This window comes from Ixodes scapularis, unplaced genomic scaffold, assembly GCF_016920785.2.
Source record: "Ixodes scapularis isolate PalLabHiFi unplaced genomic scaffold, ASM1692078v2 PGA_scaffold2__306_contigs__length_199485367, whole genome shotgun sequence".
In the NCBI taxonomy this organism is placed as follows: Eukaryota; Metazoa; Arthropoda; class Arachnida; order Ixodida; family Ixodidae; genus Ixodes; species Ixodes scapularis.
In genome coordinates this window covers 87838711-87861212 of record NW_024609857.1, presented here as the reverse complement: position 1 = coordinate 87861212, position 22502 = coordinate 87838711, and the positions used below count along the sequence as shown (strand labels likewise).

The window sequence follows — 22502 nt, the reverse complement described above, 5'->3', positions numbered from 1 at the left end:
GGCAGCAGAGTCGAACGCTGGAACGAGACTGAGTGCAAATCGCCACGCGGAGACCCTTATGTACACGTGTGGGCTTCTGGAATAATCGGCGTAGAAGTTTCGGCGTGTAGAACATTCTGACCTCGAACGAGCCGAACATGGTTCTCGAATTTACCACAACATTACTTTACAGAGTCAACAAAAATGCGCCTCCGCGGCCAGGAATCGAACCCTGGCCTTCTGCGTGGAAGGCAAACGCGATAACCGTTAGGCCACGCGCGCGCTGCCTACTTCGCCAGCTGCGCGCGCGGCAATATGAAGGGGGCATCTGCTATCAGGAGTCGTTGTCTGCGCGCTAGTTCATCCGTGTCCAACTTGGCACTTTTCGCAGGGCGGCCAAGCTAGCCAAGCTGTCTGCACTCGACAATGGCCTCGGCGGATTAAGCGCCTTTAAAGCGGCGGAGCAGTCACCCCCCGCGGCATCTTTCCTCCGCGAACAGCTCTCTCCCGAAACATAAATAAACACTAAACCGCGAAAAACGAGACTGAGGACACAGGACAAGCGCTTGTCTTGTGCCCTTCTCTTCCTTGTGCTTCGTCCTTCGCGCGTCAGTGTTTATGATGTTTAACCAACTAGTCCAACAGTTAATTTTTGTACAGTTTGCATGCGCGCCGTGTGGAAAGCCTGCGGATGTGCGCGGGTAAGCTCCTTTCTATTCGTGGGAGACCTCCGTGTAAAAAGGGGGAGGAGGGTGCGCACATGCGAAGGTAAATGTGAGTGGCAGTCCTTCATGCTGGAAGGACGGGGAGAAAGCTCGCGTGTGTGCTGTTGATAGCTGCGACGGCAGCCCACGAGCTCAAAATCTCCGGAAAGTGTCGCCCATAAAGCTATCGCTTTAAAAGTGCAAACCGTACGTCGACCTTTAAGAAAAATAAGAGCTGGTGTTGAGTCCGACTCGTCACAAATGGCAAGTTTTGGCGGCCAACCACTGGTAAGAATTTACTGGCAGCACAGGCAGAAATCTGTCGGAGGCCCACTGTGGCCTTCAAAATGCTAGACGGGCGGTTTGTTTCGCCTCTTCCCCGCAAGCAGAACCTCTGTTTTTTTGTGTGTTCTTTTTTTGTGCGCATTCCCAGGTCGCTGTATCTTGAAACAAAGCGTTTACTGTACCGTTCGATTTTCGACCTCAACTCGGGAACCCAGAAAAGAGAGTACACGCAGTTTGGAACACAGAATTGGCCCTCTTCCATTTCGCCACACTTACATCCGGCTGAACCAGTAGTAAACATAAAAAAATGGTAGCTGTTTTTCACACTGTGTAGCAAACTGTCTTAATCAGAATGCTGTTGGTATGTATTTAACTGATTCGCCAAACTGTAAAGGTACCCGTCTGAAATAAATTAAAGATAAGGGGTGTCTAGGAGGGCGAAACTATTTGTTGGTAGACTGCAAGGAGTGGCCAGTTGGACTAAAGTAGCTAATGTAAAACTGTGACGATGAAGCTGAGCACGTGGCACTCGGCAAAAGTGAGGTTACTTACTATAAAAAAACATTCTGCTAAACAAAACTGGTGACAGTCATGGCATCGACTTTGCAAGATGGGAGGTTCTCAAATCATTTTTGCTTATGTTGTGTGCCTCAACTCAAAATGGCTTAATTTGGCTTGATCAGTGGCTGCCGAATGACTACAGATGAGTTTGATACTTCTGTTTATTTATTCATTTATTTATGTTTGCTTAATGTGCCCACAAACAGCTCGAGGTCTTATTAGTTTAATTCCGTCATTGATCTATTCTTGTAATCTGGCTACAATCACACCGGATATTGCCTGGTACCCACCAGCAAGATTTGTTTGGTGCTTGGGTGAAAAAAAGTGCCAGAAAGTTACCTGCGCTGGTCAAAGAACGCCCACCCGAACGGCGCTTGCTTGCAAGATTTTGATCGTGCAAATGCTATTGCCTAGTGCCCGGTGTTAGCTTGCTGAACATTGACCATCCAAATTCACAAAGAGACTAGAAAGCAAGCTCATTTGCCTCAAGAGGTGCCACTCGCATCATCCATTAGGGACGATGCAAGATTAGTATTAAAAGAAAGTGTTGTGATAGCACTTACTGAATCTTCTCTTAGCTCCCCGAGGTTGAAGAACCACTGATGGGCTCCTGGAATTAGAAACATTTTGAGGACAGGATGAGATGGTTTAAAGGGGCTATACAATTATCTTAACATAGAAAGGATTTGCGCATTCACGCCTGTAGAGCGATTGTATTTCTGGACGTGGTAAGGATAACAGCTTCAAAAAATGAGGACGAGTTTTGCTTTCCTCAAAACTTGATTTTCTGAGGTCTCTCGCAGTGAGAACGCCCGTAAAATTATTATAAATAAACATTTTTCAATGCAATTTGGTACAAATCTTCCCTACACATTAGATTGTGCAACCAACTAAGATATTTGAAAATTACAAATAAGTATTGATGTTATGATGCTTGAATTGAAGCACGACCAACCAAAATGACAAAAGTTTTGGTATTTTGGCTATAGCACACTTACGACAATCCAAAGGTCCTAGTTCATCGGACAGCCCGCTCATACATCTACATTACGGCCAAGCCATTTCCCATGCCTGTGCCCGAATTGCGTTACGGTTGTTGGTGTAACACGGATATTTGGGGCCATGTTATTAAAAAGCATTATTTGTTCTATTAATAGTTGGATAAAACACCTGAAGGCTTTACGAAACTGCCCCTCAGAAGGCAGACATAATGTACAAGTTTTAAGATGAAAATCTAAAAGTATTTTTTAAAACTTGGCGACATACCTTTAAGCCCCAAAACATGTCATTTCGACTCCAAAACTTTTAGGAAAAAGAAATATCTTTTTCGGTGTAATATTTAGAGGGCCCCTCCAACAATCTTTTTACTGGTCGAAACTTGCGGTGAGGCCGACCTCAGACGATGTAGTAACATTAAGGAACAATTTTCATTCCAAAATTCTCATTATTCCAGAAGTTATGAAAATTTCAAAATGACAAAATCAAGCAATAAAACAGACTCCATGACATATCAAGAACCTCCAATGGTGGGATCATGGCACTGCTCCTCAGGGAGACAAGTGAACTATGTTCTGTTCTCGTTGTTTACACAGTTTTGAAACTCTGTTTAGTTCAACGCTCTCAAAACTCAACATAAACGACCGTTATACAGAATAAGGACGGTGAACACAATCGAACACATTGTTCCATGCCCAGAGAGAAACGCTTGATGACTCTGGTCACTGAAAAACAGGTTACTCCACGTCAACAGTCGCTTGCGTTTAGCACCACACAGCGCCACCGTACGAAACACAATTATTTTGTGGTTTTGTTTTCGTTCCCAGCATCTCCCAAGCCGCTAAAAAGGCGGAAAGCGCAAAAAAAGCAGATGCTTAAATATTGTTAGAGGGGTCCTTTAAAGCACCTTAAGGGATGCAGCATATCTAAAGAAACCCAAGTTTGACCCCCCCATCCTGCTTTATGACATTGTCTCCAAATTATCCTTCTTCCAACCCTTCACGAGAAATGGGCAATCAAAGTCCTAATGATCTTACCTCACTCTTCTGCACGAAAAGTGCCCGGGCAAGTTTGTCCCTGCAAGTTCAAAAGCAGAATAGAAACCGGATTGGTAATTTAGCTTGTTTGACTTGATCTTGTATGCATAGCCCTGAAAATTTTTACTTAATAGGAAATGTGTTGCATGACACTTTGGAAGCTCCACACATAACCCCCTCCGCGAAATGCTAACGATGACCCCTTCACTTTTCTGTCCTGGCTCACTCTTTGGCTTCCCCTATTTTTTGCTTCCTCTTTATGGCTTCGTTACAGGGTCAGTGTTAGAACTTCCCAAAAAGGGTCACGTGGGGCGTTTCCCAAGGGTAATGCTGACGCATTTCCTAATAATCGACCAATGGGTCCTCCTTTAATTTTTTTTCCAAAACAAGGCATACACACTCCGCACAGTTCACACTCGCCCCAGCAACTGGCGCCCCACCACTCGGCCTGCTGCGCCGTGACGTCACCCGTTCTAACTCCCCGCGCCGCGCGCTCATAGGCTTCAACCCTGTGATGTCGCCTCCCTCTCGCCTTGTCCTTCAGTACTCTCCTCCTCTCTACCCAATGCGCTTCCCACTCCATTGGTTTGTCGACAGACGGACCCTGTCATCTTTTCACTGTTATCTGGGTTCTAGTGCATTATATCAACGCAATCATAAACGTTGCCAAAACAGTAATCGCTACTCATACAGCCGAGTTATAACAGCTTATGACCAAAATAAAAATACAACTAATTACCTTCAGTTTTCATCGCCGTTATACAGTCATAATTGCATCTAGAATATTTTGTCCTGAAGTAGTGCATTTTTACCATTTATAGAGAGGTAGAAAGATTAAAAATGCAGGGAGACTAGAATACAACTTTCATCATAATCATGAGAAAGAATTAATCAAAATATACATTTTGCACGCTTTAACAGTTTTTAGTCGTTCCAACTCGGGCCAAACAGCTACTCCACAACCCAACGTGTCGCCCGGCTGCGTAGGCAGATTTTCGAACGAAACAATGGGAAGGCGAACGCAAAAGACGGCAAATGAATGGAGATATTCCTATGGGAGCTCAACAGGACTGGTGCTCATGAACATATCCAGTCGAAAATTCTCATTAGATTCCAATTGGAATTTACAATTGGTACAAGTTAGGTTTTCGGACAACCAATTGGTTACTGTAATGGGAACCAATGAGAACGAATGGGAACCCTTTGAAACCCATGAAGTTTCCAACTGGAAAATTTTTTCCAACTGGTGAGACCCGTTGGCCAGTGTGCTTCCAATTGGAACCTATTAAAACCGATAGGTTCTACTTAAAACCAGTTAGACTTCCAATTGGATCTAGTGATAATTTTTAGCAGGAAAACGTGTAGACCGGGAACAGATATGCTGTGCTAACATATCTGTTTGATTGCACTGCACCCAAAGGTTTACAACCAGAGCAGGTGATCATAAAATCCTACTCTTAAGTCAAATTATCCTCAATAATACATAAGTCAGGATTTTAACATAGAACATATATGGCCTTTTTTTCCACACTTTATGGGGAAAATTAATATGCAAATGAATGCTGGCACTATAACACACCCAACTTACTTCTTCTGCTGGTCGTTACACATTTCAGCAATGTACTTGTTCATGTTCTTGAGACGAGATTCCCTCATCTCTACGGCAGCAGCCACTCTCTTTTCGGGAGAGAGATTTAGGTCGACCAGGACGGCTCTCTCATTCACAGAGGGATTGTCCTGGGTGTACTTCCTGTACATATCTGAAAACAATAATTGGAATTTTAAAAGCTGTTTGACACTGCGCTGTATAAGAGTTTAGTAGTATCCGTTTCACTGTGAAACGAAATGAAGCAGTCCGAAATCGAGCACCCTGCTACATCTTGTCAAATTAGAATTTTAGAGATATATTTGCAATGAAAACAAACCTAGACTTATCTACTCTTACTCTTTGCTTAATCCACAATTCTTATCACCAGCATTCCACCATCAGAAGTTTATTCCGTCAAACTCCTGCGTGGTCGTCGTGTCAACTCCTACTACTTCCAGCGCATATCCGGTTCAACTAATCCATTTAACAACTCATTCCTACCTCTAACAATAGACCTTTTGCGAAATCCCCCAAGCGCCCCGGCCCGCGTACGAGGAATTGTGGGAGATACTGTCCCTCGCCTGGCCACTCTGCCTTGAGGTCGCGTTGCCTTGTCGCTTGCCTCTTCTTAATCCTCTGTGTTTCGATTTCATTAATATTTTTATCTATTCCAGTGTATTTTTATTGGTTCTAAGTGTTTCTATTCTCTTCTGCGCGCGATATTTCTTGTATATATATAGTATTTGGTGTCTTCATTTTGTCTTTTTCGACAGGAGTGCCGACAGGACAACCCGCCGCTTCGCGCGTCGTTCCCCGGGTGAGTGCTAACGTTGCTATCGATTCCTATCGCGCTGTTAGCTGTTCATTTTGGTTCAATTTGACCCGCGTGCAGTCTAGAGGAGCCGCTTATGAATACCCGCGCACATGTCATAAGGGTAGGCAGAGCTCTGAATCAACAATCGCGACGCGAGAGCCGAGTGCGCTTTGGCCGCCCGCGCTCGCTCCGTTGACTCGCACTGTAGCGTATGCCTTCGAGTGCCGCTTACTTGAATAACATGCAGCACGCCGCTTTGTCGCAGCGAATCATTTGTCCGAATGTTTGCGAAGCTGAGGCATATGCAACGCTGCGGCGCCTGACAACTGCGTGTTGCTACGCGAGCCTTTCGCAAGCGCCGGTGGCCCAACGTCGCGGTTTGTATGCGCTTATGGTATGCCTTCTTAATCTATCTGCTAAGCGGTTGCCAGTTGCAAACACCCTTTTCAAGTGCTGACAACTGCGCGCCGCTGCGTGCAGTTGTCAGGCGCCGCAGCGTTGGATATGCCGAACGGTGTTACGGTTTCGCAGGCCTTCGGACAAATGATTAGCGACGACAAAGCGGCGTGCTGTATCTTGGTCAAGCAAGCGGCACTCGAAGGCATACGCTACAGTGCGAGTCAACGGAGCAAGCGCGGGCGGCCAAATCACAGCGCACTCGGCTCTCGCGCCGCGATTGTTGATTCAGAGCTCTGCGTATCCCTAGGACATGTGCGCGGGTGTTCATAAACGGCTCGTCTCGACTGCACGCGGGTCAAATTGAACAAAAAGGAACAGCTAACAGCGCGATAGGAATCGGTATCAAGGGTAGTACTCACCCGGGGAACGACGCGCGAAGCGGCGTGTTGTCCGTCGGCACTCCCGACGAAAAAGGAAAAATAAACACACAAATACTATTGTCACAGGTTCGGATGTTAAAGATCCCATTTTAAGAAACAAATTAGGAATTTGACTGGGACCGCTGTCCAGGTGCTAGGACCACACCTTGACGATAGACATCCTGAGAGGCGGGAGGAATTGAGAGCAAAGCATGCCGACGTTAAGAACAGTATTTTATACAAAATAATTCAAAAGTAAGGGAAGGGCGCACAGGACGTACACACAGTCTAAAGAAGGAATGAAAAGAAAATATATCAAAAGTCAAATCGAGGTTTTTATACAGTTTTGGAGGGGGAGAGCCGAGTCAGAGTCCCAAGGTGCCGGTGGGGGTTCGGTTCGTTGCGCCGCCAGTCGGGGTCGAGAAGCCGTGATGACTTGGGTGTTGTAGTGACGCACAGCACTCACTCACAAGCACTCACACCCCTCTCCGTCGAATACTTTCTCGGTGGTCGAACAACCATACCGCCGCGGACCTGCTCAGCGCCGACCATCCACACCGTCGCAACCTTGCTCCGCGGTTTGTTCCACCACCCTCGCGCGCCCGGGATCCCGTCTTTTTTTTTTCTCTTCCTCCGATCTCGCACAAAAACAAAAATCCTAAGCCCGCGCTCCTGTCCTTGGCGCTCGCGCACCTCACTCACAAACATGGGAACGGACAACACCATAACCGTCTAAAGACAAAGATAGTTATTGAATTCTGTGACGACTATATATATACAAGAAATATCACTCGCAGAAGAGAATAGAAACACTTAGAAGCAATAAAAAGTACACTTGAACAGATAAAAACAGGTAATGAAATCGAAAAACAGAGGGTTAAGAGGAGGCAAGCGACACGGCAGTGCGATCTCAAGGCAGAGCGCCCAGACGAGGGACAATCTCCCCACAATTATTCGCGCCCGGGCCGGGGCGCTTGGGAAAATAGCAACTTCTCTATTGTGCACTGCAACAATCTTCCGGAGATGCTAGTTTCTATCACAGAACATGTGATTTTCAGGAATTCTATTATCTTGTATGCGCAGCATAGCTTTCCTCTGTTTTTGGTTGCTTCTATTAACTTAGTTCTGACAGCATGTCCTTTTTGTTCTTGTTTTCGTCGTCGTTGTCTTGTTTTTTTGTTTCTGTAGAAATTTATAACTTTCTGATATGCCCCTCCCTATAATACCCTTGAACTAGGGTGCTTTAAGGGGTACTCCACGAATTTTTGGGCTACCCGAACTAACTACATTTCCTGAATACACGGGCCTTGCCCTTTTCGAGACTCGGAATAATAATAGAGAAAACAGTGAATCAAAATGGTGCTAAAACAAAACATTCAAAATTACCTGCGCTTTCCAGTAGCGTCACATTACGGACACACCGACGTGGACGCCGAGAGGGCAGTCTAGAAATAGAGCACGTCGCAGATTTGTTTGGTACTGCTTACTAGTCAAGATTGGAATGGGATTCAATAGCATTTGCTTCACACCATTAAAATTCGTGTAATCAGTTGGAAACAAGATTAACCGCCCAAACACCGAAACTATGCCTATTACGGACATCACTTTTTCAGTGTTGTCCGTAGTGGCTTTCAGTTTGAAAAAAATAAAACGGTGCAACCCCATGCTTGAAAACTGAATGACTTCGACACAAAATTTAATTTGAGTTCAGTCGCGTCTATCGGTGTGTTGAACCAAGTACAAGGAAAATCAGAGATCATGAAAAAAATTGGAGGAGAAACCCTTAAGGCAAGCTTTGACGACTTCGCGGCACATATGAATTTAGTGTGAAACATGCTTTTATATGGAGTTGACGATGAAATTGAAAGCATAGAGCTTTCAATTTCTACACTGGAAAGACTTGCGAGCAGCTTAGAAAATTGAGCTATGAAACCACTTACTCAAAACAGCCCCTTTCTTCTCTGGGGTCATTCTCATCTCGCCCAAGGCACCCAGTTTCAGGTACCTCTTGCATGGTTTCCCACTGACGCTGCGCTCGAGGAGCTCTACCGTAAACCACATGGTCCTTGCTGCGTCCTTAACGTACTTCGAGGCGTTTTTTGCATCAAATACGAATTCGAATTTTTTTTCAGTAGAAACGTATTTGACCCATCATGAATCTGAAAAGATTAGAACATTGTTGCACAGCCTGTGATACATGCACTTTTAGATCGCAGAGAGCAGTTAAATTCAATCCACTATTGAGATCCCCACATTTCTTGTTAAGCTTTTAAAAAATGCACAGAGGAGGTAACTTCAAAAGCTGTGCATGAAAGCAGACTGCACTGATACATAATATGCTGTCTGAAAAACTATTTCAGTCATTTTATATATTCCATCAAATCAGTCAATAAACCTGCATGGCCTGCCCAATAAAAATAACGTACAAGTGCAAGGGGTTTCATTTATCATTAAAAGAAATGCACAACTGACTCAAGAAAGATACTTACTTGTCCTTCCTGCACTTGGAAAAGTGCAGTAGAAGAGCTGTGGTTCTCGCCGACGGCGTCTCCATCTGCGGCGCCACCTCTAATCTTTTCATCGATGTCGTTTCCATCTCCGCCGTCCTCTGCGAAGTGGCCTCTGACGTCGCCTCCAACATCTTCGTCAAAGTCCCAGTCGGCGTCCCAGTCAACAAGATCCTCCCGAGGTCAGCCTCAATATTTTTGTCCTGGTCCTTGCCATGGTCCCCAGCATGGTGTTCTGCTGCGCGCCCAGAATGCTGCGAAAACATGCTTACTATGAAAACAGTTCCAACCAAGATGAGTTGCAAGCAAAGAAAACTTCGTTGGACCCGACAGATCACCCACGCGTGCAATAAATTTGCTTCTGTGCATAGATGCCACAATCGTCCATAATAATTTTAAAGTAGCACAAGCATGATGATTTTCAGCAGACACCAAGAACAAATAAGGTGCTGAGCTCAGAAAGCTTGCTCAACATCATCCAGCATCCCTGCAGAACCTCTCTATTGTCTAATGTTCACAAGAAGTTGCCTTCTTGCGAAAAGTTGACTGCGACTGAACTGCTTACCCCATGGTGCCGGTGTCCTCTGTAAAACAAAATGGGGGTGGTTATCATTTGAGCCCGTTCTTGTTTCGCCCTTCTCACTTGGCCCTTCCCAAAACAACCATTCTCAAAAAGATCTTCTGTTGGACCTGTCGCATTTGGTCCTCTCTCGTTTCGTCCTTCGCATTTCAACCCTCCTCATTTGAGTCCGTTCTCGTTTCGCCCTTCTCAAAACAACCATTCTCAAAAGATTTTCTCGCTTCGACCGTAGCATTTGACCCTTTACCGTTTCGTCTTTCGCGTTTCAACCCCACTCATTTGGGCCCGTTCTCGTTTCGCCCTTCTCACCTGGCCCTTTTAAAAAAAGCCATTCTCAAAAATATTTCGCTTTGACTCGTTCACTTGAATCTTTCTATACCAAAATTGTTTTATTTTTTTTTGGGTAATATCAATAAATACATTGATATATTTTGCGCGTGTGTGTGTATGTACCACGCTACCTGCATATTCTCTCTGCTATGGATTTTAGCAGTGCGTCGAGGTCGTCTTGAAAAGCTACTAGCTAACAATAAAACAGACCAACTATTTACCAAAGCCAGATCATATTCCGAAATGTCACATTGTTTGAGGTCTCTCGAATTGGGACAATGCCACCACTTCTATAATGTATGCTATTTCTGTTCAAACAAAGTTTCCAAATTAAATGCTCATCGCTTTTTTTTCCTTTGTTTCGAGGAAGGAAAGCAGGCGTCATTGTACGATTCTCAGTGCGTACCTCTACACATAACATATATCTGGTGGTATCTTGGGGGCCCAAGCAAGGTAAGGCTCATCAACAAAGTGGCGAAGGCATAACGACGTTGGAAACATGCGGAACTAGTGCCATTCGGTCGTAGCGCGAACGGGCGAAATGAGAATAGGTCCAGTTGCGAAAAATACAATTGGATCTTATGAGAAGGTTCAAACAAGTCAGACCAAATGAAAATGGGACGAAATGCGCAAGGTTCAATTGCGAATGGGACATTTCCAGATAACAGGCAAAATGAGAATGGACCCAGTTGCAAAAAAAAAACGATTCGGATCTTACGAAAAGGCTCAAACGAGAAGGCCCAAATAAGAATGGGACGAAATGTGCAAGGTTCAAATGCGAATGGGACGTCTTGAGATACACCCAAAAAATTGTGCTTCATCTTTCTTTTCTTCACTTAATATACCAGCGTTGTGAGTGCGCACCTGTCTGTGTTCTGTGTTCCTCCCTCGTTCATCCTCGTCTCTTTGTGCGCGATTTTTAACCATGCTCTTTATTGTCACCAAGCCCTCACTGGACACTCGCCAATTTGTGTCATGTTACACCAGTTGTCGAACAGGAAAGTTGCAGAAATACATCCATTGCCACACATGTCTTTGCATGGTCTGCTTCTACTAGGCAAACTCCTTCGAGCACCAGCAAAAGCTTCTCTCCTTTGACTCGGCACAACAGGGTGCAAATTTATCAGCTTGTCATGTGGACTACACAATTAGCAAGGTTTTGATACATTTTTGATAGTACAATGTCTGAAATACCTGCAAGCTTGCTATACAATTAGGCCTTTCAGAAATATGTTTTAGACTGTACTGCAAATGCAGGTTAGAAAAACAGACACTTAGTTGCAGGGGCATCAGAGATAAATAGCAAGTTCTCACCAAGGCTTCAATAGGGGGGCCCATGACTTGCTCCAGAACCCTAGGACTCGGCTGACTGGTGTACATAAAAGGAAGAAAAATGTCAATGACAAGCTCAGAACACCAAGAAAACTATGCCTCATTCGTCCAAGCAGCTGATCAGCATAGGAAAGCACATATGGCAATGTTGATTTCTCAGGAAAGGGAGGCTCAAGAGCTTGCCCGAGCTGGCTGCCACTTGTAGCTGCCGCCCCTTGTGGTTTGTGGGCCGCATTCTTCTTTCCAGCACTAGGGGGCCTGCTGACGCTGAGTCGAGCCCTTTCGCGATGCAAATCAAAAGATATTAAAGCAGCAGATGTGAGTAATGACAAGCTTGTTGAACCTAAGAGAATATGGTTGAATTCTTGGAGCACCTGAGAAGCATGACGAGAAAATCTAAAGAAAGCAATTTCTTTTTGAAAGGAAGGCTCAAGAACTTCCCTGAGCTGGCCGTCACTTGTAGCTCACGCCCGTTGTGGTTTGTGGGCCAAGGTCTTTTTACCAGCACTGGGGGGCGTGCTGACGCTGGGTCGAGCCCTGTCACGATGCCGATTGGAAGATATGAAAGCAGATGTTAGTGATGACAAGCTCGCTAAACCTAAGAGAGTACGGTTGCATTCCCAAAGCACCTAAGAAGCATGACGAGGAAATCTGAACGAAATAATTTCTTTCTGAAAGGAAGGCTCAAGAACTTGCCAAAGCTGGCTGCCATTCGCAGATGCTGCCCTTTGTGGATTGTAGGTTGCAGTCTTCTTTCCAGCACTGGGAGGCTTGCTGATGCTGGGGCGAGCCCTGTCAAGATGCCGATAAGAAGATATGAAGGCTGGAGATATTACTAACGACAAGCTCATTCAACCTACGTGAACAAGGTTTAATTCCTAAAGCGCCAAAGAAGCACGACGAGACGATAAAAAATTAGTAATTCCTTTCTGAAAGGAAGGCTCAAGAACTTGTCCAAGCTGGCTACCACTTGTAGCTGCCACACCTTGTGGTTTGAGGGTCGGAGTCTTTTTTCCAGCATTGAGAGGCGTGCTGATGTTGGGTAGAGCCCTGTAGATGTCGACCAGTAGTTATGAAAGCAGGAGAGATGTTATATAATCGTGACTGATAAAAGAACACAATTTACTGAAGCTGCTGCAAATGGGCGAATTTCTCATAAAGAGGAGGAAAAGAACTTACCCCAGCGTGCTGACATTTGCCTGTTGTGGTAGGCGTGCCTTGGCGATGTGGAGTCCATCATCGTCTGTATGAACATTCACAAATTAGAGGCTCAGAGATCATTCTATATAATTGCTAACAAGCAAGCTTATCAGCATCATCACATACCAAACTTCGAAAGGAGCGTCCAAGAAAGGGCTGCTCTTAATCTCCGCTCTTCTTCCAACTCCTTCCTTGAAGCCGCTAGTTCTGCTCGTACTCTTTCCAGCTCCTTCTCAAGCTGAGCATTCGCCTGCTTCTCAATCGTCAGTAGCTTTCGAGGCACAAGCTCTTCGTCGTCATCATCACTCGTCTCACTCAGTGCCACCTGTCTTCTCTTTCCCAGAATTTCCTTCATTTATTTTTTCCTCACAACCTTCTGGGCAAGTGCCTTTTCCTTCCTTGAGATTGCATGAGTTGCCTGGAAAATGTATATATTACTACTAATCTGAGACATATAGGTAGAAGGTTACCTGAATGGCAGTCTTTGGGTCCTCAAAGATCACAAGAAGAGCAGTGCCTCTGGACTTCAGGAGGTAATGGATCATATCCTCCTTACTTTCTGTTTTAGAAAAAAACAAGAAATTAAGTTGGGAGATTTTTACTGAAACTCTATCATCGACTGCTGATCAACGCAGGAAGGACATTTGCTGCTCAGAATTTTTGCTTATTGCTGCACGAAGACCACCGCATAATCGGCTGTGCAGGTATGCTCTATTTTCCATGGCGACGTCACGATGCACAAAACAAGCAAGTCGTGTAAGCCACATATTCAATAATAAAAGTATAGTAGTCTATTAAATGCGTTTTTTATGATCACTAAACATCAAAAGATGCACTGATTAGCCCTTTCAGCGCGGAAGATGACCTGAGCTTGTCCATCACACGAGTACAGCTCATCAAGAGTCTGCGATATCAATGCAACTATCTCTAGGACGTATCAGTCCGTGTGTATCTCGAAGCTTCGTTGAACAGCCGACAGATGGCAGGGGAAGTAAAAAGAAAACAGAGCCGTTTATCGAGAGAGTTTGGCCATACATTGGTTTGAATAGGCGAGCATCTCGGGGCCAACCACAGGCCGCGAAACAGCCCCTAGCGGTGGTCGTGAGCTCTAAATTTGTGACACGACTAATTCAAGCCTTTTTAGCGTCGCTAGAGTTAAAAGGTGTAACTCTCAGTGACTGAAAACTTTGTGCGTGCGAGGTTTTCGTCACGCCAACATTCAAGTGTAGAATAATCGAACGTGCGCTCCAAACCAGGGCCAACTTGCTAGAAACAGCGTCTCAGCTGAGACGGTGAAAGAAAGCACTGCCAAAGCCAGCGCAAGAGCCGAGCAAGACACCGCGTCTCCAGGACGCTGTTCTAACAAGCCAACATCAGCAGTGCAGAGAAAGGCATGGGCACGAGCGCGTGGCTTTGGAAAGTGGCTCCTACGCACGAGTTCACATACAAACAAAAGCGTTTTGCTGAGCTAGGTTCACGCGCCTGTACCTTTGTCTTCACTGCCGACATTTGTGAGATGAAGCAGAGAGGCCGAGATTGAACGCCTCTATTTCACGCTTTGAATGTCGTTTGCAATATTCTGACGTCGCGGTCTCCTGATTGGTCGACGCTGTGTCACAAATTTAGTTTACGCTCTAAGCGCGGGGGGAATATTCGGCGCTGGCGGCGGCCTTTGCTCCGCCTGTTGGCCAAACTCTCCCAATACACGGCTCTGAAAGAAAAGAGCCAAAATTAGTAGATTAATTTAGACATTTTCCCATGAGGCCTGCTGCACTGGATCGCTAATTATTTTGTCATTTTCCATGTTTTGAATTAGAACTAGTGTCTCTCCATACGTGGATTGGGGTACAAAGTTGAGAATTTAGTGTCACGAAAAGGGTATCCTGGGGAGCGTCTTAAGGCAGCCCCCTCCCGCGTTCACGGTGCTTCGCGGCGACAGTGTGCGGCTGCTAATAACAAAACTATTAACCCACATGCCCGTCCAGCCGGCAACCCAAGCCCCGCTGTCCCCGATTGCACCTCCGGAAAGAAAGTCCCGCCCTACTTAGTTCAGCAAAACTTCCTCAACATTCTTGTTTTGAGTGTGTGTTTATTGTAATAAAAATTTTTCTAAATATCGTTCAATGCTCAACAAAAAGAAGGAAGAAGAAAAAGAAGGAAAAAAGAAGGAAGGAAGAAAAAGAAGGAAAAAAAAAAGTAAGCTTCACTGGGGATCGAACCCGACCCAACCGGGGACAGGAACATGTGAAGCAGAGACGTTACCACTTTACTGCACCACCGCTTCGAAGACTCTTTCCAACCAGTCGTGTTTCACGAGTTTCGCGTCATGCGTAAATCCATTACCGATCGAGGTGCATGACGTCGCGCGTATAGCTTAACTCATATTTAAAAGTGCCTTACCTTCCACCTGCAGAATTAGGGCTGAATAATACCCTTCCTCTGTTCCCTGGGGACTCCTCCAGTAGGTCTCGTACAGGTGCGCCTTGTCGTAATCCGAAACGCTATTGGGGCTGAAGTTTCGGATCAGCGTCACGGACACGACCGCCTTGAGGTTATCCTCCGCATAGCGCACATGAGCAAAGATCACTAGCGCTGCCGCGCTGCCACGCTGCTACTAGGCTATCAAAATAAAGAGGTACACCGAAGAACTGCTCTCAAAACAATAGGGTACACTGGAGAGCTTCTGCATCAAAGTACGAAGAGCAGATTCGTATGCGTGCGGGACGGGGACTAATCAACTTCACGTATGGACGACATAGCGCGCCCTCTAGTCATGACACCCAGGGAATTACTATTGAAAAATGAGGTATGGTAACCAAATGGGGAACCCAAAACTGGATGTAAACATGAAAACACTTAAACAACCATCGCTTTCACTTAAACTGACATGAATATTTCTTATCAGTCCACCATTCACTTTTGAGCAATGTACATCCCCGAATGAATGTGATATGTTGGCTATTCATGCCGCGAGTCAACGTTGGCTCAGGTACGCTTTGAAGTCGAGTTGAGTCGAGCGTCTGCATGCTCTTCTTCGTGACTCTCTTAGCCGAGTTGAGGTTGTGCACGGAGTCCCTTGCTGTTCTAGGTTTTCTATGTCAAACCAACCGCGGAAATGGTCAAGAAAGAAGTACTTGGAGCCTAATGAAGCTTTCATCGTTCCGTCGTCAACACGGCGTTTCCGAAGTAGGCTGGCCTGTACACCTCATGAGACTGCGGAAGAACATCAAGCCTCAACTACAGATTGCGAACCCGAGAGCACAATAAATCTGACTGGTGCAGTAGCTGCAGAAGCAACGGAAGACGATGCAGGCTCATCTGAAGGTTGACCCCAGTTCGGCGATGTAGGCAGCAACGGCACGCAGCCTGACAACTGGGACGATAGCCTGCTCGACGACACACTTCAGGAAGACTCTGCTGTCGATGCCGCGGAGATTGTGGCCTGCTGGTTCGAAAATTTGCAGCATGCGATTCTGCCGATATCTAACATCAGCAAGGCAGAGGTACTAGCCATGGTGATGACGTTTCTGACGTCCGAGAACCTGACGTGGAGCGGCTTAGATAAGCTGCTCCTAATGATCAACCTTATATGCGGAATGGAGGTGCTTCCCCGAACGAATTACCTGTTCCGGAAGCTGTTGGCCTCTAAACTGAATCGTTCAACAGACTACTACTACTGTGAGTTTTTCGAAGGTTTCCTTCCGACGCCGGAGGATGGGGCTTCCACGATTATCTGCACAACGTGTCATAAGCGTACCACAATCTCGGAGCTTCACAGCAAAGGGAACTTCTTCACAATCCTCGACGTGTGGGACCAAGTGCGTGAAGTCGTCAGCAAGACGTCAGATGAGCTGTACAGCAAGTTGGAGAGGCTGAAAAGCAATCCAGAAGACACGATGTCGGAAATAACCGATGGGAGTGTTTACAGAAAAATGAAAGCCAGTGGACCATTGCAGTGGGGAGACTTGACAATGACGTTCAATACAGAGGGAAGCCAGATTTTCATGTCTTCAAAGGCCTCTGTCTGGCCACTGCAGTTTGTCATCAACAAAGTGCCTGCTCCAGACCGTTTCTCAGCCAGTGGTGGCGCTGGCATCTGGTTCGGAGCGAAGCACCCAGACATGTCTCTTTTTCTGGTCAAGTTTGCGGAGCATCTGTGAAGCATGGATTCCATCATTTGGCAAGCAAAATCAAAAATGGCGTCATCCAAAGTTTATGCTATCTGTTGTTGCCTCGATGCTTCAGCCCGTGCCGCAGTACAAAATCAAGTGCAGTTCAACGGGTACTTCGGTTGCCCACGGTGCATGGTTGCTGAGGAACACTTGGAAGGTAAATATTTAATTATGTATGTCACATTAAGAGCTTTGCGCCAAGCATGCTTTACTTTTGCTTTCACCCAGTCTGCTTGCTTACTTGCTCTTGCTATTGTGGTATATTTCTTACCAGGTGCTATGCGGTTTCCAGAGGCTCATCAAATCGAAGAACGCACGCACGAGCTTGTTCTGCGGGACATGAAGTATGCGGTCACCTATGAAACAACGGTGAACGGCTTCAAGGGACCTTCTCCATTGACTAATCAGGAGAACTACGACATGGTGTCTGGCCAGGCATGCGAATATATGCACTCTGTTCTTCTTGGCGTCACCAAGCAGCTGACGGAGCACTTGCTGGATTCCTCCAACTCTGCCGTAAGGTTTTACATTGGTAAGAATGGGGATGTCTGTGTAGGCCTCATATTTACATACAGTTTGTAATGCAAATGACGAAGTTATAAAATACTTTAACTAAGACAAATCTTAATTCTTTGAAGCCAATCACCTCACAAGTACTATTAATGAAGGCATCTTTTTATTTTCAAGGTTCAACGCTACAAGTAGGGTTCTGCGTTTTCAAACAAATCCGATAAAATAAATTTTGTCGGTTCGAATTCATCCGAAAGATTCAGCATTTTCGGGACTGCTGGCTGTCATGAACTCGACCGGTAATTATATGTTTCCGGAATCTTCTAACAAGTTTTGTGCTTTCTTTTTTCAGCGCGATAGCTGTATTATGGACGTTTTATGGGGTTTGTGATGTCTGTTGTTGGTCGTAAGCGCTATCAACCTCGCAGGCTTCCCTGTCTTCTCACACGGAGTTCTCCTACACGCATGCTTCCCCACTCCCCCGCCTCCACCTCCTAGCTCCTCGTTTGCTGCAGATCATCCTCCTCACCTGTAATATGGCCACTGTGCGTCTGCACACGTGTACAAAACGCTGCCCCCATTGACCCTTGCTAGGAGGCGTTCCAGCTAGGAAGCTTATTCCAGCATGCGGCAGACCAGAGGACTCATCGAAATGGCATAGCCACGCAAAGTGCGCATCGTGTCGTGTTTGTGTGTGTGTGCGCGAAGGCGCCAGCGTATGTGCGCGCTTTATTGAACTGCGCCAGCACGAAGACCAATGGAAGTTCCTGGACGCTGTACTAGACAATAATGTTTTATTATTATTATTATTATTATTATTATTATTAATATTATCTTTTGACGATTTGTTGGGCGGAATCTAACGAAAACTATTCTTCACAAGCCCTCTAACGCCGTGCTGCTACCGAGCGTGCTCCGTTCCGTTCACTTTCTCTGCTGGTCTCTCCCTGGCTCGTCATCATCTTGGCCCTTTCGCCTCCGTTCTACATTTAAACGTGCGTCACCTCGTCATTGCTGCGCCGCTGACCAGCTCCCTCGTCGCCTACATGCCGCTTCGTGACGCCCCTTGCTGCGCTATTTTCAAAATATAAGACTGTGGAAAAGACGCGCACCCTTGCAGTCGGCAGTGGCTTCTGCGACCGAACATTTATGACAGTTTATTTGTATAGGTGAGAGGACATATACCTTCCCGATTTTCTTTGCTTTTTTGTTTTTGTTTTGCCCTCCGATATAACGTGTCATTTCTCAATTGATCATGAAGGCCTCAAGTGAGTGCCTCGTTAGTTTTAAAGATGTTTCGCCTGATGGCAAATACATGGTTTGTGTGGCATGTAAGCGCACTTGCCACCTGGGGTCCTGCGGGGGGTCGAAGAGTCTACCTACACCACAGTGGGTGCTGAGAAAAGAGCGAAATGGCGTTGCCGCACTTGCCGTTCTGCTGATTTTGCACCTGCGTCAGCAAGCGTGGCTAAAGTTCCTGAGGGCGACTCCCCTTCGGAAACCCAGTTCAGCGCAGTAGTGGCCAATTTGGACGTTTTATTGCCTATGAGGGCAAGTGTCGGCACACTGCTTACGCTCCCAGCTAAGATTGACGCACTGTTAACACTGAAGCCTGCCGTGCGAAATCTTCACGAGGCAGTTAAAAAACTCCAAGAGGCAGGAGATGACCGCACAACAAAATATCACTGGGAACTCAGCAAATCAACAAAAATGGGGAGAACGTTGAAAAAGGGAAAGTCGAACTAGCGGGGGTAGCCGCTACTGTGAAAAACCAAGAGTCAGCAAATTCGTAGTGACGTAAATTACATGGAACGACGCAGTTGCCTGACGAACTGGGAAATCAACGGAATGCCACACACCAGGGACGAATATTTATAAACGGTCATTGCCGAGCTCGCAGCGAAATTGAACCTTCCTCATTTCTCGGAAACTGTCCTTCTTGCTATTCACAGGCTATCGTCAAAGCGCGACGTCGTGCCTGCTATAATAATAAGGTTTTCATCCGCGAGGGTCTGGGAAGCGTAGATGGGTTGCCGTGATTTGCTGCGTACGCTTAACAAACCGGAAGACCTACCAAAGATTTATTTTAATGAAAACCTTACACGTCTAAACAGAGTACTTTTCTGGGTGACCAGAAAAAAGGCCAAGGAATTACACTTTAAATTTGACTGGGTCAAGGGGGGCAAGGGTTTCGTGAAAAATGAGGAGGGCGCGCCACTTATTCGAGTGAACACCGTGGACGACGTTGGAAGCATGCGATAGAGGAATAACAGCTCTTTTTCAACAATGCGAGTATTTCAGAGTCCTTAAAAAAAATGGCTAAATATTAAGCAACATCTTTTCTTGGCAAAACATGTGAATATACGAGGCATAAGCAAATATTGGGACCTCTCTAAAGTTTTGACTAAGAATGTGATGGTAAATACGGACGTTTTCGTACTAACCAAAAGTATAATATATCTGAGGACTGATGGAACCAATTCAAACTGAAGGGCTTGAAATCCTTCTGATTTTCTCGATCAAAAATGGGGATGGGTGTATTGTGGTCTCTGTGAAACACACGTGGCTGCTGTGAAGCAAGGTAGCGAAGCAGGATATATCTGAGGTATGTGATTATCTCAACATATTGGCTCGTGAAGGCGTGGAATGCGTCATCAATGCTACTACGGCAGAAAAAATTTTAGTAGATAAATTAGGTTCGTTATCAATTGACCATATTTGTGCAGGAGCTCGAAATGATGTGGCTATGTCTTCAGTTATCTCCCAAGATCTAGCCGATCATTGTTTTATTGCATGCAGATTTGGGACGATTACGGAGACGAGGATAGATGGTGATAATAAACATAAAATGCAAATCATAGACAATGATGTACTTGACCGACTTATTTCGTCCTTCGACTGGAGGTCATTCCGCGAGTCAGTTTCTGAATTCAATGTTCACGCAAAATTCGTAGAGCTTATCAAATCATTCAACGGCTTATCCAAACCTACTGTGACAATAAAAAAAATACGGAGACCCCAGTGTGTCTGGTTAATTGAGAACGTCCTCGCCGCCATTAAATAAAAAGACGTTCGATGGACTCATAGTTGCCGAGCACCGGGACGAATTACGTTCCGAGTTCCGCGTAGTGAGAAACAGTGCTATTGTATTACTTCGTTCCGCGAAACGACAACATTTTAAGGGAAAGTTTGAAGAGGCGCATGACAGCTCTGCGGAGACTTGGTCTATTGCTAAATATCTGCGAGGATGGAATTGTAGGCGAACTGTGGACAACGTGATAAAGTGTAATTTCGCTGAAAACTTCGCGGATGTAACGGAATGTTTCAATTCTTTTTTGTAAATCCCACCAGTGTCCCACAATGTACGCTTGAGCCTGAGGTTGATATAGAAAATTATGAGACCTCTGCTTTTCTCTTTCCAATAAAAGAAGATGACTTGCGCTCTTCGCCCTTCAGCATTAAACATACCAGGTCGCCTGGCACAGATGGCATAAATTCCGGTATTCTTCAGCGTAATTTTGAATATGTTTAAGTTTTCAGGATGAACAGCTTAATTCCTGACCAGTTAAAGACTGCTGTTGTTAGGCCCATATTTAAGGGTGGCCAATCTAAAAATATAAAAAAATTACCGTCCAATCTCGATTCTACTCGTGCTGGGACCAAATTTTGAGAAACACATTTTTTACATTTTCAATAATTTTACTTGAGAAGTGCTCACTGTTATCTAGCACGTAGTGCGGCTTTGTTTGTGGAAGTAGTATACAGCAACTTTTGGAAGATGTGGCTGATGAGATATATTCGGCATTTAAGGTAACATGTTCTCTTGTGCGGTAATCTCAGATGTTAGTAAAGCGTTTCATACGGTAAACCACGAACGTTTACTAAAAAAAGCTATGGAAATTCGGTTTCCGTGGTTGTTTCCATTCATAGTTAGCGAATCTGTTGGACAGAGGGGCATAGGACGTCTGTGTAAACAAAGTAAACAGTACCTTGCAGTTTTTACGAGCCGGTGTTCCTCAGGGATCTTTGTTGTTTCCTTTGTTTATTAACATTTATGTTAATGACTTGTAAACTGTTATTTATGAATATAGATCATTTTAATATTCGGATGATACTTTACTTGTTTCACGTCCTGTAGACATTCCCAAAGCTGTAAACATTGTGCAATCAAATGTTGTCCACCTAATGGATTGGTATAATTCTAATCAGATAAAGGTTAACCCCCTAAAAACCCAACTTATTTGTTTTCAAATCTTTTAAAGCCGGGTTTTTTCATGTTCCTTTTTGCCTGCAAAGTTCAACTTGTAAAACCTCCTCTTGTACGCCTGTGCCCTGGGAAGACTCCACTAGATATATGGGACTCATTTTTGAATTTGATATGTCCTGGAATAAACAGATGGCTCACGTATGTTGAACTCTAAGAAAAGTGGCTTGCATTATGTATAATACAAAAGTGATTGTACCTTTCACTGTTAAAAAATTATTGCCGTTGCATTTCCTTACAGCGTTTTGAGATACGGAGTTACGATTCATGCCTTTTGCACAGTCTCCTCGCGGGTTAACATTGATAGTATTCTGAAAGGAATCTTCCGCAGTGTTGCATATAATTCTTCTTTCTCATCCACTAAAAATTTGTTTAGTTACATGCAGATGCCTTCATTGCTTCATTTATTTCAGGAAACAGTAGTGCTCCGACATTTTTGGAATGACAATTTTAAAACGCTTTGTAAGACTACACGATTTCTTCGTGTTTCTCTTCGCTTTCATGTATAGAGATGTGTGACTACATGTGGGAAAAGACTGCGCCGTTCTTATGTTTCAGATGAATTTAATGTTCGTCTTGGGGATATATACAGTTATACTGGCAGCGCAATCTTAAAGAAATGGCTTTGTTCAAATATTTTTGAAAGTTAAATTGCGAAATGCTAGTCTTTGCAAGGTTTTGTTTATGTTTTTGTTTGTTAGCTTTGTTGTTGCTGTGATTTGTTTTGTTTTGGGGGCTGTTTATTGAAAGATTTCTTGTAAGTGTAAATGATTATGGTTCTATTGTTCCGCATGTCCAACTTGCCCCGTTCAGTCTTACAACCAT

The 22502-nt window shown here is 45.0% G+C and overlaps 1 protein-coding gene and 1 pseudogene across 1 annotated transcript; one reads left to right on the top strand and one right to left on the bottom strand.

Annotated features, from left to right (window-relative positions):
* Positions 1-2103: 2103 nt before the first annotated feature.
* LOC115313666 lies at positions 2104-15488 on the bottom strand (annotated as a pseudogene).
* Positions 15489-15671: 183 nt separating this feature from the next.
* LOC120836832 lies at positions 15672-16891 on the top strand. Its single transcript, XM_040205909.1, has 2 exons — positions 15672-15720; positions 16080-16891. Exons 1-2 carry the CDS (start codon positions 15672-15674, stop codon positions 16889-16891), a joined length of 861 nt encoding a protein of 286 aa, XP_040061843.1.
* Positions 16892-22502: the final 5611 nt, after the last annotated feature.